Below are 19,083 nucleotides of genomic sequence, written 5' to 3' on the forward strand. Positions count from 1 at the left end.
TTCCAGTTCAATCTGGGATGTGTGTGTGTGTGTGTGAATTTGCAGTTTCCCCTGTCTAATTTGTCAGAAGCATCAGTGATTCTCACTAGCACATTGACTTCCTGTATTTGATAACTGCCTTGTTCTGTCATGTGAAGCCAGGTTTTAAACAACGATAGGGACGTATTATTGAAACACGACTACCAGCAAAACACAAGTTGATTGTCTGTCTCCAACCATTCTTTCGATCATGAAATATCTTGGTTCAGATTATTATCCTGAAGGTAGAGTCTTACTGGTGTGAGTTCATTAGGACCGGATGCAGGGGGGGCCGGTGGAACTTTCCAGAGATGATTGGGAAGCCCGGCGGGTCAGGGAGGTGAGCGTGGGTTCAACCAGTGATGACGGGGGGAACAGCTTGTACCAGCCGATGACCATGCTGGAAAGATCCAGTTCCTCCAACAAGATCTGGGCCACGCCCATAAAGCATTTGTGATCCATCCTGCCGTAGTCTCCCCAGACAATCACCTGCAGAGACAGACAACTGCAGTAAAGCCCGAGCTTCTCTCCTTCATGTGTGAACAGTTTAAAGCAAACTATTCTGTAAAAGTGAGCCAGTGAGGGAAGCGGGGGAAGTGAATATAACTAAGACCAAGGAGGTATAGTAATAAAAAGGTACTATCCTTCAGGTACTCCGAGAGACACTTCACCAGGAGTTTTAGATGTGACGGAACGCAAATCACGTTTCCCTGGTCAATGAGGGTGTTGTCTACGTAAACCATGTTAAAAATAAATACACAAGTTTATGTATATATAAATTCAAAACCGTCTTTAGCAACTACGATCTAGTAAGCAAAGTGCAGGGTCACAGAGATATACAAATGAAAATGTGTGCAAGCTAGGAGGGCGAAACAACCCAACTCCCTGTACCATGGAGTGCGTGGATGGTGGAGTATGAGCAAAGGATGAGAATATTCATTAAATTTCTTTTATATTATGGACTTGTTAGTGAAGGGGCAAGTTGAACAGTAATTGTAAGCTGGTGCCCTTGAGGACTTGCCTGACAATTCTGACTTGATCAGAAGGTTAATAAGTCAGTGATCTCACTGACGATTACCACCTTCTGTCTCCTTTTGGTGTCAGGGATGATTTCCATTACACTTGCTCCAGGTTCTGTTTCCAACCCTTTAATCCCCAGTGGAGGTTACCAAATGAACTCACTCAACTGCTTTACACAGGCAGGGATGGTGAATCTTCCCTTTTCAATTTACTGAGTAACCTTGCCAAGTTATTTAATCTCTGTGACCCTCAGACATAATCTTTAAAATGGGAATAATTGGAGTCAAAACATTTAGAAAAGGAAGCACCTAACAAGGCACCTGACATTCAACCCGTCCTGAATGTTTTCTGGTCCTTTCCTTTCTTCCTCTTTGAATCCCATGTCTCGCTCAATAAACTAGTATTGGCATTGGTTGTCCTGATTATCTATCTATCAATTATCTATCTATCTATCTATCATCTATTGATCTATCTACCTAGGAGAGGAAATGGATGGGAAATAGAGCAGAAGTAAAAGGAGAGGATGGAGAGAAGGAAGAAAAGGAGAGTGAAAGTTAAAATCTTGTTTTCCATTAGAACCAAAAGATATTTTGATAGTATATATTACTTATATTGTAAATGAACAATTTGGACTTTATTTCTCTTCCTGTTGGACCAGCTCTTCAATGTTGATATGGATAATGGGCCTGTTACAGTGCAAAAGTCAAACCAGCTATGACTGACCTGAAGGACTTTTACCCTGTGGACTTTCGTCAAAAACCAGGGACTGTTGATACAAGGGGTCAAGGGTCTTTCGTTGCAATTCTTGTCTTCTTTTTGGCTATGCAGGCCCCGTTCTCCAAAAGATACCACTTTGACGTATGGAGCTGAACAAAGGTAACATTAACAGATAAGAAGTTAATCCTTCAAGTTAAATTGTTTTTATTAGAGAATGCTTCCTTAGACAAATAGAGATGCTTGTTGAAAGTTTCCCATTGATTATTTAAACCATTTAAAATTTTCAGTGTTCCATAAATTCTATCCCTTAAAACCCATATGTTACCACTAACGCCATTTTCCTCTTTTGAAGTAAATGCATGCAGTAAATGCAGTTATCCTAAGATTCTGACTGACTTGGTTTATGGCTGGCAATACAAAAGAGGTTTATATCTTAAAGCACATTTTATATCTAAAAGCTCATCCTTTTTGTGATTAGAACTGAATTTTTATCCCGCATTTATAAATGGGCAGAAAAAAAAATAACTGACACAGCTAAGAAGCCATCATAACTAAACTTTGTCTTAATACAAGACTCTTCCTAATATTTCCTGACAGAGTAACTGCGCAAGGAAAACCCAGATCCACTTTTATGATCCGCTTTTCTTTGTTGTTCCTTTTTTTTTTTTTTTTTTTTTTGTGGTACGCGGGCCTCTCACCGCTGTGGCCCCTCCCGCCGCGGAGCACAGGCTCCGGAGATCCGCTTTTCTTTGATCCACAATGAAAGAACATAGAAAAGCTGCCTTGTTAATCAATCAGATAATGAAAAAATAGAGCATGTGAAATTCAAATGCAGCAAATGTTTTGAGTTTTTGCCCATGTAAGACTCTCTTGTCCAAACAGCAACACCGCTCCTTACCAGGTGTGGATTTGGAACCAGGCTTTTGCGTGAGGCTTCGTGCTCTAATCACTTCAACTTCTAATTGGCCTTTTTTATCCTCCATTCCAATTTGTATATCACCTGTCAGTGGAGGAAGCAAAATGTTTCAGCTTCTTTGCAGTCACATGCAGTTAAAAAAATAGAGGTCCATAAGAGACTCCAAATTTCATGATCTTCATAAATAACTAATATTTTGAGCTCCCCCATACCATTTTCTTTCCCTACCTCCAAATCAGGTTTTGAAATGTTTCTCTTCATTTTTTTGGTGCTAATCTAACTTACGGGAGTCTCATACTGGTTTACAAATTAGTTAACTGCAACAATACTGAAGTATTTAAGTGATTCTTGTACTCTAATAAGATTTCTTATCCTTTATGTCATCTATTATATAATACTTCTTAATAAGAAGTACAATTATCTGTGTTTCCATTATCTAGAGAAAACCTCCATTAATATTTTGGTAAATATCCTAGCAATTTCACAAGTTCATTCATTCTTTCCTCCTTCTTCCCTTCCTTTCCTCCCTCCCTCCCTCCCTCCCTCCCTTCCTTCCTTCTTTCCTTACCTCTCTATCACTATATCTATGTATCAATCTATCCATCTCTGTCTCTCTAACTATACGTGTATCTATGTATCTATCTATGCATCTATGTATCTATGTATCTATCTATCTATCTATCCACCATGACCATATATCCTCAAGTTATTGACTGTATGAACCACTGAATGGGCATGTCATATACCTATTTAACCAGATCCCTCTGGATGGAAATACAGGTTATCTACATTGCTGTCATCATAAACAGCATTAGAATGAACAGCTTTATAAAGAATTTTTGCACCCTGGGTCAATTATTTCTTGAGCATAAATTCCCAGATTTTAAATTGTTAGGTCTAATTGAATGGACATTTAAAAATGCCACGTATATTGCCAACATCCTTTAGAAAGGTTGTGCCAGTTTGTACTGTGACCAGAAGAATCTGTCTTTCCCATTTCCCACAGCCCACTAATACTGTTATGAGCAACATGCCTAGTTTTTGCCAATCTGACATTCAAAAAGTTATAAGTAGAATTTCTTTGATTATTAGGGAGGTTGAACATATTTCTAAATATTTTCAATTTTTATTCCTTCTTTTGTATTGCCTGTTTATGTCCTTTACCTATTTTTATAAGATGCTCAACTTTTTCTGAATGATACGATACTTTATCCCCGAAAACATTAAATATAATTATTTCTAAGTTGTTGCTTTTTTTGTTTTTGTTTTTTTTGCGTGGGCCTCTCACTGTTGTGGCCTCTCCCGTTGCGGAGCACAAGCTCCGGACGCGCAGGCTCAGCGGCCATGGCTCACGGGCCCAGCCGCTCCGCGGCATGTGGGATCTTCCCGGACCAGGGCACGAACCCGCGTCTGCTGCATTGGCAGGCGGACTCTCAACGACTGCGCCACCAGGGAAGCCCTCTAAGTTGTTTTTAGTTGGTTGAATCATCTGTACTTTCTCGGTTGTGAACTCCTTTTACTTGCCTGGTCCATTGATCAATGTTGTGGTTCTGAATTGTTTATTAGCTTATCGTTTACTGTTTATAATAATTCTGTTTCAGACCTTAGCTCCTGGATTCTTGGGTTTTTGTTTTTGTTTTAATCACATACACACATAGTTTAAAGAGTCAAACTGTTCTCTAAGACTTGTTATTAGTATAAAATATTCCCGGCCTTTCTCTCAACCTCTTGCCTTCCAAAGGTCACTGTTTTCAAAATTCTCAGTATTTTAACTGATTTATTTTTTACATTTTGGCATTTGCATCCCTATCTCTAAATACCGTACATATATTTTCCTTTTTTCTTCAGTTTTAGATATCATTATTGACCCCCAATTTTGCTCTCTCTCACTGCTTCCTACCCCCACCATATACTTGACATTTTCTGTCATCTTCTTCTCCCAATATTAATATTTATATTATGATTAGGCAACATTATTTGTAGCCGAGTGAACTGGAGTACCATGATTACTTCTCATTTCTTAGACTCTCTTCTTTCCTACACCCACTAAGTGTCTTTTAAAAAGCCCTTGCTGACATTTTTATGGATGTATCACTGATTCAACCCCTTACTCTCTCCTGGTTGTTTATCTCTTCCATAAAATCAAGTATATCAGGTGTTCTATAGATTTTGTCTTATGAATCTGACATGCTATCGATACAGCTTGGACAGGTTGCTTATAAAGCCCGTTGCAGCTGTTTTATTACATTTTCCTTCACTACCGTCCTGGGTATCCCACCCATTGCTCTCTTGTGCGGAAGCATTTATTTACTGGATGTCATATTCCTCTTTTTTAGTTCACAATTTGTACATTCACTTAGTTCATTTTGTTGAAGTATATCCTCCAATAGCTTTCCGAGCAATGTTGGGTATAAGGAAAATGTTTTGAGACCATTCCTGTCTGAACATGTATTTATTCTAGCCTCATACTTACTTGGTGATTTGACTGGCAATTTTAGTCTTCATTGGAAATCAATTGTTACTCAGAATTTCGAAGGCCATGCTCATCTTCTGGATTCCAGTATTATTATTATTATTTTTTTTTTTTTTTTTGCGGTACGCGGGCCTCTCACTGTTGCGACCTCTCCCGTTGCAGAGCACAGGCTCCGGACGCGCAGGCTCAGTGGCCATGGCTCACGGGCCCAGCCGCTCCACGGCATGTGGGATCTTCCCGGACCGGGGCACGAACCGTGTCCCCCTGCATCAGCAGGTGGACTCTCAACCACTGCGCCACCAGGGAAGCCCCCAGTATTATTATTGAAGAGTCCAATGAGAAGCAGAGTTTTGATAGTCTGCATAAAATTATTTTTCCTCTTAGGAAACTTGTGGGGTGTTCTATCAACCTCTGGTGCTGTAAAATCTCACGATGATGTCTTTGTGTTGACCTATTCTCATGCGTTTTGCTGACTACTCTACGGGTTCTTTCAAGCTGGAATCTCATGTTCTTCAGGAAATACCTATTTCACATGTTGCATACAATTTTCTCCATTTATCGTCTTTTTAAACTTTACATATGGCATATTTTGCTAGTAGACGTTTATCTGGCTTTGGTCTGGAAGTTCTTTCCCACTCCAAGAGTATAGAAACATTAATTTAAGCGATTTCAGTATTTTTCAGTGTCTTTCTACACCCCGTTTCTCCTTTACAATTGAGTCCAAATTTTAAAAAAAATCAATTAATTTGTTTTCGGCTGCGTTGGGTCTTCGTTGCTGCGTGCGGGCTTTCTCTAGTTGCAGCGAGCAGGGGCTACTCCTCGTTGCGGTGCGCGGGCTTCTCGTTGCGGTGGCTTCTCTTGTTGCAGAGCACGGGCTGTAGGCGTGCGGGCTTCGGTAGTTGTGGCTTGCGGGCTCTAGAGCGCAGGCTCAGTAGTTGTGGCGCATGGGCTTAGCTGCTCTGCGGCATGTGGAATCTTCCCGGACCAGGGCTCGAACCTGTGTCCCCTGCACTGGCAGGCAGATTCTCAACCACCGCGCCACCAGGGAAGCCCCCCAAGCATTATTTTTTTTAAGTTCTGAAGTAGGGAGGTAATTTCATTAATATTTTTTTGCATAGCTAGACACTTATGCCAATCTCCTTGATTGAATAATCCATCGTTTTTTCCGTGCTATAAAATTCTACCCTTCTCCTACGTTTGGACTTACTATAGACTCTCTGTCTTAACAGAATTTTGATAATTCAGAGATTAATGACTAACTTTATTCATTTGCATATCTCAAGTTAGAAAAATGCATTAGAAATTAGAATAGTCATTTGAAACCAGCAACACCTGAGCTAAAATGTTGCTTCTCTCTTGTATTACTATTATGCTACTTTATTATATTATTATAATTTTTTTATTATGCTACTTTAGATGATCTTATCAAGCATGAAACATCGGTTTAACTACAGAAAAAAATTATTCTTACCCATTGCAGGGGTGGCGAGGGTTTGGCGGCCAACAAGCTGGGCGGGTCCCAGTCCATCGAGAAAATCACTGAATTGACTATCCGCTCCTAGTCTCACTCCAGGAAATATTAAGCTATTACCAAAAGGACAAAAATCAAGACATTAGATCTTCTAGAATTCTTTTCATTAGTTTCCATTAGATGACGAGTTCTGGTCATGAATCAAACAGTACTTAGGCAATCGGTTTACTTACTGATTCTTTGCATTTCCTCTGAACCAAGCCCACGAAGCCCAGCACTGATTGCAAAAAGGTCTAAACTATCAATTTAAGACCTGATGTTGTTACATAGTATTGAGCAGAGTTCCCTGTGCTATACAGTAGGTCCTTGTTAGTTATCCATTTTAAATATAGCAGTGTGTACATGTCAATCCCAAACTACCAGTTATCCCTCCCCTGCCTCCCTCCCTAAGTTCACCTGAAACTAACACAACATTGTTAATCAACTATACTCCAATAAAAAATAAAAAGTTTAAAAAAAGACCTGATGTTCTGTTCAGGAGAGCTCAGTTACAGTTTTTAATGTAGTAATTTTTCTGCACACTTTACAAATACAAATCCCTACGTAAATGTATCACTGACGTAAGATACAAGGTGCAAAATTTTATGTCATGAACTAATACATAAATAATTGCTCATGAGCATTAAGTAACATTAATGCTAAATGTTAAGAAATGGTTAATAATTTCTTGAATAAATATAGCATAGTACAAATTCTTATTTACAAATCAAAATGTTTAATTTCTTCGTTTTTGAAAGAATTAAAATTTCATATTACCTGAGATTTTTATTTAATTCAAATGGAAATGAATTGGTTAACGTAGGTCTATTTCTCACAACACCAGGACTGCTTGGAGCCCCAGGCTACAGGCTCTCCCAGAGCAGTGACTGTGCTCTTGTTTACTGACATCTCCTGGGTAACAAGAACCAGGCTTGTTACATAGTTGGATTTCAATAAGTATTCTTTTGAATAAACAGGTTTCTATAAGGATTGATTGTTTCCAGTGTGCTTTCACACACATTATTTCTTCACAATCAAAGGAATTAGGGTATTAATTATTATCCCATCTGGAGACTATAAAATAAATCTATGAGAGGTTAAGTGGCTTATTCATGGTAAATATTATTAGGTTTGTTAATTTTTACTTTTTAAAAATTTTTATTGGAGTAGAGTTGATTTACAATGTTGTGTTAGTTTCAGGTGTACAGCAAAGTGGATCAGTTATACATACACGTATATCCACTCTTTTTAAGATTCTTTTCCCATGTAGGCCATTACAGAGTATTGAGTAGAGTTCCCTGTGCTATACAGTAGGTCCTTCTTAGTTATCTATTGCATATACAGTAGTGTGTATATGTCAATCCCAATCTAGATTCGTTAACTTTTATATCCGAGAATAGTGTCTCTAGTTTTCTAGTTGTAGATTGCTTCATAATACTTCAGCAAATATTGGTACTTTGTCAGCAAGTTTAACTACATAACATCATGCCTGCTGATTTTTGTTCTTGGCTGTATCTTGCTGGGAGGATGTATATCACTCATTGGAGCAAATAAAGGGATTCACTAGTTTTAGGAATGGGAAAGCCTAGCATGAACATTAACTTGGCAGAATGTACTTCATTTTCTGCACAGAACAGAAAAATGCCAGTAAAATAAATCGTTCATACTAATTGGTAAAAGATATCTGAATGGTAATAAATAATTACGGAAAACTTGTACATGGTCAATCCCCAAGTAACGCACTGTAGGATACTAATTACTTGTTATCTATCACCTTAGTGAAAGTTCAATTTTACCAGAAAAATTCTCAAGCACAGGAAAATGCAGGTTTTGTGCAAGATATAGATGAAATGGTAAAAATCCTGTCAAGTAACCAAAACAAAAATCTAGTTATATTTTTTCAAAATTAATTAATTTCAGGATTAAGTAAAATTCTTTAATCAGAAAGCAGATAGCTCCTGGGCTTTGTTTCCTAAGGTAAAAATGAATGTGTGATGTTTTAAAAACAAGAAGCTTGAAATTGCTATTATGAGAACGTTAGACTTGACAACAACTTAGAGCCCAAAACAGTTTGGAGAAAAGTAGGAATACGGGCAATCAGTTCCACACCTCCAAGTTTTAATTCAGATTTTGGTAGCTGGGCCAGACAATGAATTTCCCATATGAAAGAATCCATTCAATGTGGCATTTCTACAATAAACATCCGGTCATGGTCAGTTTATTCACGTTCACCCGCCCATTTCTTCATCCCTTTGAAATGTCTGTGTGACCAGGTGCAGAGGTGTGTCCGTGTCCGTGTGTGTGTGTGTGTGTGTGTGTGTGTGTGTGTGTGTGTGTGTGTGTGTATTATCCAAAGAGGTCAGGCTGTTTTCAAATGGATGGTTGACCTCCTGGCTGTATTAAGAAGCAGCAGGATCACCCTGGGGGCCTTGTTGACTGCCCTGTGACTACAGGACCCTTGGCCCCGGGCCACGTGGGTGTGCAGAGACCACTTACTTTCCCTCAGAGCTGTAACTGTTGATGCTGCCGTCCGTAGACTCCCGGCTTGGCTGCCTCACCATCTTTCTCATCTCGGCTGCCATGCCCGTCTCTGTGCTTCTCTGGATGGTGCTTTTTAACTTCTTGTGGCCTGACTCTGACAGGAGAGAGTAAAAGAAACTCTAAGTTTGTTTTAGACGATTCCCCCTGAATATCGATTGATTCCGCAAGTACGATAGTTAATTACGCATATAATTAAAAATCTACGCAGAAAAGTAGTGTCCAAGAGAATACTCTGATTAATTAAATCTCTTTGCCAAAGGATGCTTTGGCCAAGGGGGTAGCAGCGGAAGGCAGACCAGCTGCCTGTATCCCAATGAGGCAAAATGCACTCCTTGTATTACTGCTGCTGAAGTTGTCAACTTCAGCGAAAAACTGGATTTTGCACGAACTGTTCTGTGGAACCTAACAGGTTTCTCCTAATCAGGGATGCTCCAACTGCATAGGGACAAGCCTAAATGAATGGACCATGTCCTTTAAAAGAGAAGAGGCACTTGGAACTCAGCGTGAAAAATACCGCTGTGTTGGTACTGCCAGTCCTCACAAAGAAAAAAAAAGCAGCACTTTTTAAAAGATTTTTGCAACACCGTAACATAGACGATCTCATCTGACATGACACAGAGGTTACCTATGTAGGCAGAACAGGTACTATCTTAATTCCAGGCTTCACAGCTATGCGTGGCCTTTCGACCCAGCTGTAGCCTTCTGACCACAGTTTTGGGCCAAGTCTCTTTTTGCACTGTGAATCATACTGGCTGATTATTTCCTTGATAAACTCTAAGTTCAGAGCAACTTTCTTGAGCCCCTTTGAAATGCACTAGCCAGTATACTATTCATAGCAAGGATATGGAATTCTAAAACATTTATTTGATTAGAGCAATATCGCAAGGTTAGACAAACAGTTAGACTTTTACAACCTGCCATGCTTTTTCTACCTACACATTCTATATGCATGTCTCGTTTCCTTTCCATTTTATTTTCACAGAGTATCATTTAATACCCATGAATAATATATGAAAAATGCTCTATGTACATAACCACATCCATAAAATACATACATATGTGTATACATATAACCTTTTCAATCCTCATAAAACCCCTGTGAAGAAGATGCCTAAAAACATTCCTAAATAAACTGTATGAAAACTGAACGTTTTCCTCTCATTTTGGGTCACTGCAACACTTTTGTAAATTGTCTAATAAAAGATGTCGTGGGTTATATCCTATGGACTCAGTGTGGAATATTCTCTATATAACAGCCATGCTACGTAAATTGGAATATGTCACTCCCTTCTCAAGATCTTCTGATGGTTTATCAATCAAAATTAAAAGAAAGTCCAAACTGTTATCATGGCCCCAAAATGCATATGATCGGGTCCCTGGCTGCCTCTCAGACCTTCCCTCCCCCCATCCCACATGGTCACTGTCCTTCCCTCAACTCTGCCTTCCTTGCATTTGCTTGGACACCCCAAGCATGTTGCTTCTGGGCGCTTTGCCCTGAGTCTGTCCTTCTGATTTGCTTATTTATTCAGGGCTCTGCTCCAACATCACGTCCTCAGGGAGGCTTTCTCTTAACCTCATCATTCTTTATCCCCTTGCCACGCTTTATATTTCTTCATGACGCTGCTCCGTCTGCTAGTAAAGCTTCATTTGTTTGTTTGTTGTTGTTTCACCAATTTGAAATTAATTTCTACAAGGAGGGGGACGTGGGGAATATTCCTCACCATTATCCTTAGTATCTCGAACAGTGGTATGAATCACAGCTCTCATAAGAAAGTGCATTTTCTCATCCCACTAAACACAATTATACAATACAAACAGGTCTACATTCTTTTAAAGATGGTACTGTTTCATTGTATGGTTATGTGGCATCACAATTAAACCATCTCTTTACTGATGAGCATTTGGGATGTTTCCAGTTGTTACAGGAGTTTTTATAGAGTAAATTTTTAGAAGTTGAAATGCTAGTGAATGGGTAGGAATCTGTTTGATCTTATTAACTCTTTCTAACTTGCCGTTTAGAAACCTTGTAGCAACCTTCCCATGGACGTACCCATTTTCTCACCTATGGCTCTGGACTCTCCACCTGTCCTCTTTCTGGTCTCTGTGTTGCCCACTGGACTTGTCACTGTAGGATTTGTACACTTCCTCAAGGCAGGGACTTCACCTTTGGCCACTCTGGGTGCTGTTTAGCTTAGTTTGGGTGTTTATTTATGTGTATCCTGTGCCTCCTTCTTAGATGTAGCTCCTGTATGAAGTCACCGTGTAGAGCAATATTCCATCCCTGCGTGCATATTGGCTGCACCCCACCTGAGGGGAAGGGGCAAGCTCCCAGGGCGTATTACCCAAGTGAGCCAGCTAGAATCTTGAAAAATGTTTACCCCAGGCAGCCTGAGGCAATAAACGAGGGTAGAACACCAAATTCTATTGAAAATAATGAGGCTGATAGCTAGAAAAATGAGGGCCAATTTTAAATCTATATGGTGGGGGAATACTGAAAACTGGAGAGAAACAGTTAAGAGAATCAGCTGCAAGGGGTTCAGGTTAGAGTATCTGTTCATTCAGTCGTTCATTTATTTACCCATCCGTGCATCCATCTATGCATCCATCCATGCATCCATCCATCCAACAAATATTTACTAAGCACCAACCAGGTGTCCCACACTGTTCTAGGTGCTGGGTATATACTGATGAGTAACAGATTTTCTGCCGTCATGGAGCTTACATACATGTGTGTATACAAGCAAGGCAATGATCAAATCAACAAATATATGTAATAAGCCTGGTAATCTGTGCTACAGATAAAAATAAGCAGGAGAAGGGGGATGGAGAGTGTCGGGGGCAGAGCAGCAATGGTTTTATTAAAAAGGGGGTCAAGGTCTCATCAAGCATTGGTCTGGAGGATGTGAAGGGACTGGATGGTGGCCCCCACGGCTGGGTTGGTCCTGGTGGCTGTACTGGGGAGGCTGTGAGTGACGGCGGTCAGGAGGGGCCGCTGTCTGGTCAGCAGCCCCCAGTCCTCAGGTTTCCTCTGCAGTGTCTCCGGTGCTGGTTCTGAGTCCGGCCAGGAGGCTCTGTGTGCCTGGCCATCCAGATGATGGGGAGAGGCTGTCAGAGCCTGGCCTCTCCTGCATTTCCTAACACCTGTTACACGTGGTTGTCATGACATGCGTGTTCAGTGAATGAAAAGAAAAAATTTAAAAGTGAAGAGTTCTTTATCAATTTGTATTTTTAATGGCGATATCAAGTTTTCTCATAGAAAGGTGTATCTAGAGGGTGTCCCCAAATCCTTACAGCAGCTTTCAAAATGTAAGTGCTACACACTTTGCAAAACCATCATTTAAGAGGTTGGTTACTGAACTTTCTTTTATACTTATTTAATTTTGTGGATTTGAATAACAGTTTTTCATTTTAAAGTTTTTGTTTTAGTCCTTCTGAAGATGGCAATCATGGACCGTTATCTCTCGTCTTACTCATGTTAATAAATATGCATCACAAGAGTTCTGATGCACTAGACAATTGTAGAAAGGCCCGGGTAACAGCTGGGTAAACAATTCCAGCCATGAATCTGTCTGATTTATATTCAAAGGGCTCTCTTATTATCCGGAATGTAAGGGCTGGAAGGAACATTGTTCTATAGATGTGGAAACTGTACATTTGGAGAAGTATAATTCATGCAGCAAGTATCTGTGCAGCACTTGTCCTGGTCCTTGCCTTTTCTGGATGCTGGTGATACAGCAGTGAGCACAACCGACACGAACCTCTGCCTGATGGAGCTTACGTTCTAGTGGGAACAAAGGCTTGTTCAGCATCCCCCTCGTTAGCCCAGAAGCTGGATGAGAAACCTGATTTTCTGAACCACAGTCTGTGATCATTCCATTATACCACGGTTTAGGAAAACACGGCGTCTGATCTGATTAATTTTACAAACAGAACAATAGTTTAGCTACACAGATATTTTCATGTATACATTTTCATAAGGGCTTACAAGTTCATCTGAAGACATTGTTAGAATCACATATATTCTATACAAGTATTTGTATTCATATCTCTATAATTATAGCATAAATATGTTACATACGTCATTTTTAACACCAATATAATGTATTAAACCATTAAATATTAGAAAATACTATCATGTCTGTTCAAGATACCACCAGTATTTAATAATTACTTGTATCCACTGAAGAATCATTAACCAGATAAAGACATGAAGTTTGCTCTCAAATGATGTCATGAAACCTTTGACCTGAAACTTCTGTCCTAAGTACTATACAAAGAACAAAAGGATTAGAAAACTTGTACATTCACAAACACACAAAAATTAGTAAAATCCAATTATTGGGGTTAAGTATTTTACACACGCTTTAGAAGAGCAGATTTTCTCTCACAGAATGTTCTAAAATGTGTCCTATTTATATATGAACTCTCCCTTCTCATATTTAGAGGTGCTACATTTAGAAACAACTTATTGACTTATTAATTCATTCTATAAATGCTCATTAAGCACCAAGGGCCTATAATCTAACAGGCATCGTTCTAGGTGTTGGAGCTACACCAGTAATAAGACAGGATATCACATACCATAAATAACTGAAACAGGTCGGGTAACAAGATAATTTTCGACAAATGTCACATAATATCACTTACATGTGGACTCTGACAAAAAAGATACAAATGAACTCATTTACAAAACAAAAATAAACTCACAGACATAGAAAACAAACTTAGGGTTGCCAAAGGGGGAAGGGGGAGGGATAAATCAGGAGTTTGGGAGTAACATATACACACTACTATATATAAAATAGATAATCACCAAGGACCTACTGTATAGCACAGGGAGCTCTACTCAGTATCTTGTAATAACCTATCATGGAAAAGAATCTGAAAAAGAATAAATAGGTATATAGATAGATAGGTATATGTATAACTGAATCACTCTGCTGTATACCTGAAACTGACATGATATTGTAAATCAACTATACTTCAATTAAAAAATAAAGATAGCATAAATTAATATAACTTAATAATATAAATTATCGTTTTAAAAATGATAATTTCAGATACTGGTAATCATCATAAAAAAATAAAGAAGAGCCGGTCTCAGACGAGTGAATTCCTTTTGATCAGCTGGGCGGGGGAGGCCACTTGTAGAAAAGGAGGCCGCCGTGCAAGGGTCTGAAGGAAGGATATTCCAGGCAGAGGAGTAAGAGGCGGACCCTGAGGAGGGCCTGACCTCCCCTGGCGGGTCTGAGACATGCGCGGGGAGAGGCTGGCGGGGAGGAGGCTGGCGGAGAAGAGGCTGGCGGAGCAGCCCCGTGGGCGGCCGCGGGGACTCTGCGCTGACCGTGACGGGAAACCAAGGCGAGGGTCACGGTCTGATCTCCCTTCTCCAAGGGCCCCTCGAGCTGCTGTGTGGGACTGAACTGTAAGAGTAGGAGTGGAAGAAGCAGGGGACGGGGAAGCTTTCCTACCTAAGGAGAGAGAACACGGCGGTCGCGGTCGCGGCTGGGGGAGCCGCAGGGATGCGCGAGGAGGGGCTTTGAGCTTGTCCTGCGGTGGAGCTGACAGCCCGAGCGCGCTCTGGTCCAGGAAAACTGGAACAATCACGAGCGTCTAGGTTTTCGGTTAGGATAACTAGTTGGATGACGGTGCCATTTACTGGAAAGGGAGAGGAACTCGTTGTAGGGGGTCGAAATTCTGAGTTCTCTGGTGGACGTTCCGGGGGGGGGGTCCCCGAGATAGCGGCGCGGAGAGTAAAGCAGGAAGAAGATGTACAAGTCCAGGCACGAGAGTCAGCTCAAGGCTGGAGAGGTTGGGAGGCAGCAGACAGACAGGACGCACCGGCATGGGCATGCAGGTGGGATAAAGACCTGAGGCGCCAGTGTTTAACAGGGGGGCAGCGCAGTGGAGCCCGGGGTACATCCACATTTAAAGGTCTAGAAGAAAATCAAGGCTGCTAAGGGGTCTCCAAGGGAAGACCTTTTAAGGTTCGGAGAAAAAGAGCTAAGTGTCGCGGTCCGCAAATCAGAAGAGTGAAGTGTTACAGGAAGTAAAATAATTAAGGCTCGATTACTACTTAGAACTTTAGTACGGAGCAGACACACAGACACAGACACTGCCTCCATGGGTATCGCTGATTTTGAGGGGGCCTGGGGGCCTGAGGGGAAGCATCAATTAGAAGACAGGGCGAGAGATGAGACTGCAGAGCAGTGCCTGGCCCGTTTCCAAAAGGTTTGCAGTCATTGAGAGACAGTATCTGGAGAGTCACATAGGACGAGAGCAGGTTGTCTATTTTTTAAGTCGTGTGGTATCAGAGCTTGTTTCTATGCAGGGGGGAATCGACAAATGCCCAGGATGAAACACAACAGTTCCGGGTCTAATATTATTGGTTGGAGAGGTGGATAAAGATAGATCACGTCCGATAAATCATCTTTCAGTCAGAGCGGTCTTTAATGCCAAACGAATAGTCAATTCCATCCATCAACTGGAAGAATCAGTAAAAGAATATCACCTAATGGATTAAACAACTGGAGTCCAAAAGATAAAAGTAATAATGTCCTGTCAAGTCACACAGAGAAACCTACAGAGTAAGTGCCACCTTCTGGTGACCCTGAAAGTAACAAATGAGATCAGAGATAAGGTTTACTTTTTTATATGTACAGTGACAAAATTCAGTTATTTTTAACAGAAAAGTTGTTGTGGATAATCTGATATGTTTTGTTCATTCACTCCTTTATTGACTGATTCAAGAAACCGTTTCCTGAGCGCTTCAGGCCAGTGCTGTGTATATAAACGTGGAGAGGAAAGAGGCCCTGATTCCAAGCAGCTCGCGGCCTCGTAGGAGCGAATGGCAAGTACATGTTTAATTATGATTCAGTGTAAGTGCAACACGGAGGATTTCTTTTATATCTATTTGGCTTTAGGTATTTACCTTACGTAAACCCAATAATACAGAGAGAGGAGGAGAGGGCAAGAAAGAGAACAGTTTAAACAGTGAGGGGTGTCTGCGGCTTGCTCTGCCACTGAATGAGCACATAACCTAGCAGAATCAGGAGGTGAGAAATGCAGACGTTCTCTTCCTTCACTTTATTTCAGTTCCTGGGGAGAATTCCAGAGTTTATGATGAGCTCTAAAATCGGCTGCCTAAACACAAACCAACTACTTCATCTGCTGTGCAAACAAGGCGGCAGTAAAACAATCCAACTGACAGGACTGGACTCCCTGAGACACCGCAGGTTGGAAACCAAGGGATTTTCAAAGGAAATTTTAACTCCACGCCGATGGTGAAGGGGGATGTATATTTCAGGCCAAGAGAGCAGCATATGTAAAGGTCCTTGAGGGGGATGCATTTCCAGGTTGACCCGAGTTCAGTGAGTGGTGGGTGCAGCCCGGGAAGCCCTCACGTGGCCTCCGACCTGATGCTCTCGGGATGCATGGTTAGGTACCATTGGGGCGGCTGTTATATGAGTATTCATGTTATATTAGTACAGATTCTTACTGACCTCGAGGTCTTGGTCCTCCCAGTGCCAGCATTAACCACACACAGCTGTGTGTACTTTGTATTATGTACAACACACCACAGATCTCCAGAGACCATTCTTTACAAGAAAAGATCCAGCAATTCTGTTGGTTGTCAGATGCTTTCAGCGTCCTAGAGACCACATAGTCGGAAAGTTTTACTAGGCAGTCGGTTCCAACAGTGCCATAGTAGGGTTTTTGGGTAATTTTTAAACAAACAAACACAAATGTTCCTTTTGTGCTGGGTCAAGGTTCTTGATTATATTTCATCCCATGCAAGATAAGTACAACTTGTAAAAGTTTCGTAGGTCTGAAGAATATTTTTAGAACATCGCATGAGGGTTCTTGGACTTTTATGGTTTCCCTCATTCATTCTCCCGTTTAATGCTACAAGCCATAACATCTGCTGTTTCTCTTTCCTCTTCCCATTTTCCAAAGAGGTTTATAATGAAAGATACACAGTGCTCAAAAAGCTAAAAATAGGATGGTTCAGAATCTTTTTGTGAGATGGATGGAATAAGTGCCCTTGATGAGATTTTCAGAATTCTTCCAGTCTTTCCCAGTGATGTAGCCAAGCTCCCTTATTCTATTCCCATAACCCGAAAGAGGCAAGGTGTTTCCTTTGCCGCCACGCACCTTAAGTTCTCTGCAGATATGGCTTTAGAAAAGGGGCTGGTCCATGCTGATCACTGACCTTTGCTTTCCAGCCCATCTGTGGCTAACAGCTGTTCTCTGGTGAGAAGCCCGCATCGTTCTGACCGCCCAGAACACCTGCCGTCAGACCTGCTTACTCCACTCACCATACTGAGCTTTCCAGGAAAACGTTCGCTACTGCGACCTCAGCCTTTCCTCTTGCCCAGCTGGTGAAAACGTGAGCAACACCAAGTCCAAGATGGGCTTTTAAATAATCTGCATATTAAATTTAATAAGGCTGCCCCCAAATATTTAGGTAAAGAGGTGGACAGTCACAGAAACACACCACCTGCCCCACATCCTGTTCTGGCCAGAAGCGTCAGGGAGGGGCATTCACGTGCTGGACACCTCACTGCTGCAAACCGCTTGGCGTCACAGCCTCCATCTTCCCAAAGTGTGTCCATGGCCTGGACTGAACTGCGTCCCACTTCCCCCCTGCCCCCAGTTCATAGGTTGAAGTCCTAACCCTCAGTTCCTTACAGGACGACTGTGTTTGGAGATAGGACCTTCAAAGAGGTGATTAAGTTAAAATCAGCCCCCTAAGGAGGCCCTAATCCCACGTGACTGGTGTCCTTACAAGGAGAGATCAGGACGCACAGAAAGGCCACGATGCCCAAAGGCAGCAAGACGGCGGCCACCTGCAAACTGAGGAGAGAGGCCTCAGAGGACACTGCACCTTGATCTTGGACGTCCAGCCCCTAGAACCGTGAGAGTATAAATTTCTGTTATTTGAACCACCCAGTCTGTGGTATTTCATTATGGCAGCCCGAGCAAACCAATACATCTAGGGAGTGGATACTGTATAAGGTCATCTTCTTGTTCGATGAATGTGATGATTTAAATACAAGTTAAAGTGCCTGGGGATAAATAACCACCTAATTTGTCTGAGGACGAAATTAAGCCCCCAATGCTGGGATGGACTTATTGCAGCTTGTCTCGATTAAAAAGTGATCTGAAGCAGCGGTCCCTGACCTTTTCAGCACCAGGGACCGGTTTCATGGAAGACAATTTTTCCACAGGGGTTGGGGTTGGTTCAGGCGGTAATGGGAGCGATGGGGAGCCATGGGGAGCGGCAGATGAAGCTTCTCTCGCCTGCCCGCTGCTGATCTCCTGCTGTGCGGCCCGGTTCCTACCAGGTCGCGGACCGGTACCGGTCCGCGGCCCGGGGCTTGGGGACCCCTGGTCTGAAGTATTACATGGATATGCCTAAATTGTTTATTAACAACTCAATGTTCAGAAAATAAGGCCTCAAATTTATTTGCGACCGACGAGGGATTAATCTCCAAAATATACCAACAGGTCATGCAGCTCAGTATCAAACAAACAACCCAACCAAAAAATGGGCAGAAGATCTAAATAGACATTTCTCCAAAGGATATATACAGATGGCCAAGAAGCACTGGAAAAGATGTTCAACATCACTCACTAGTTATTAGAGAAACGCAAATCAAAACTACAATGAGGGGCTTTCCTGATGGTACAGTGGTTGAGGGTCCGCCTGCCGATGCAGGGGATGCGGGTTCGTGTTCCGGTCCGGGAAGATCCCACATGCCACGGAGTGGCTGGGCCCGTGAGCCATGGCCGCTGAGCCTGCGCGTCTGGAGCCTGTGCTCCGCAACGGGAGAGGCCACGACAGTGAGAGGCCCGCGTACCGCAAAAAAAACACAAAAAAACAAA

The 19,083-nt window shown here is 41.7% G+C and overlaps 1 protein-coding gene across 1 annotated transcript in view; it reads right to left on the reverse strand.

Annotated features, from left to right (window-relative positions):
* Window positions 1-288: 288 nt before the first annotated feature.
* RIMS1 (regulating synaptic membrane exocytosis 1) overlaps window positions 289-19,083 on the reverse strand; it is a 475,475-nt gene continuing 456,680 nt past the window's right edge. The window contains 7 exon segments of the mRNA XM_032650909.1: window positions 289-523; window positions 1,758-1,834; window positions 1,836-1,886; window positions 1,888-1,904; window positions 2,654-2,755; window positions 6,616-6,728; window positions 9,151-9,289. Coding sequence (XP_032506800.1) covers window positions 289-523; window positions 1,758-1,834; window positions 1,836-1,886; window positions 1,888-1,904; window positions 2,654-2,755; window positions 6,616-6,728; window positions 9,151-9,289 — 734 coding nt within the window.

This window comes from Phocoena sinus, chromosome 12, assembly GCF_008692025.1.
Source record: "Phocoena sinus isolate mPhoSin1 chromosome 12, mPhoSin1.pri, whole genome shotgun sequence".
NCBI lineage: Eukaryota > Metazoa > Chordata > Mammalia > Artiodactyla > Phocoenidae > Phocoena > Phocoena sinus.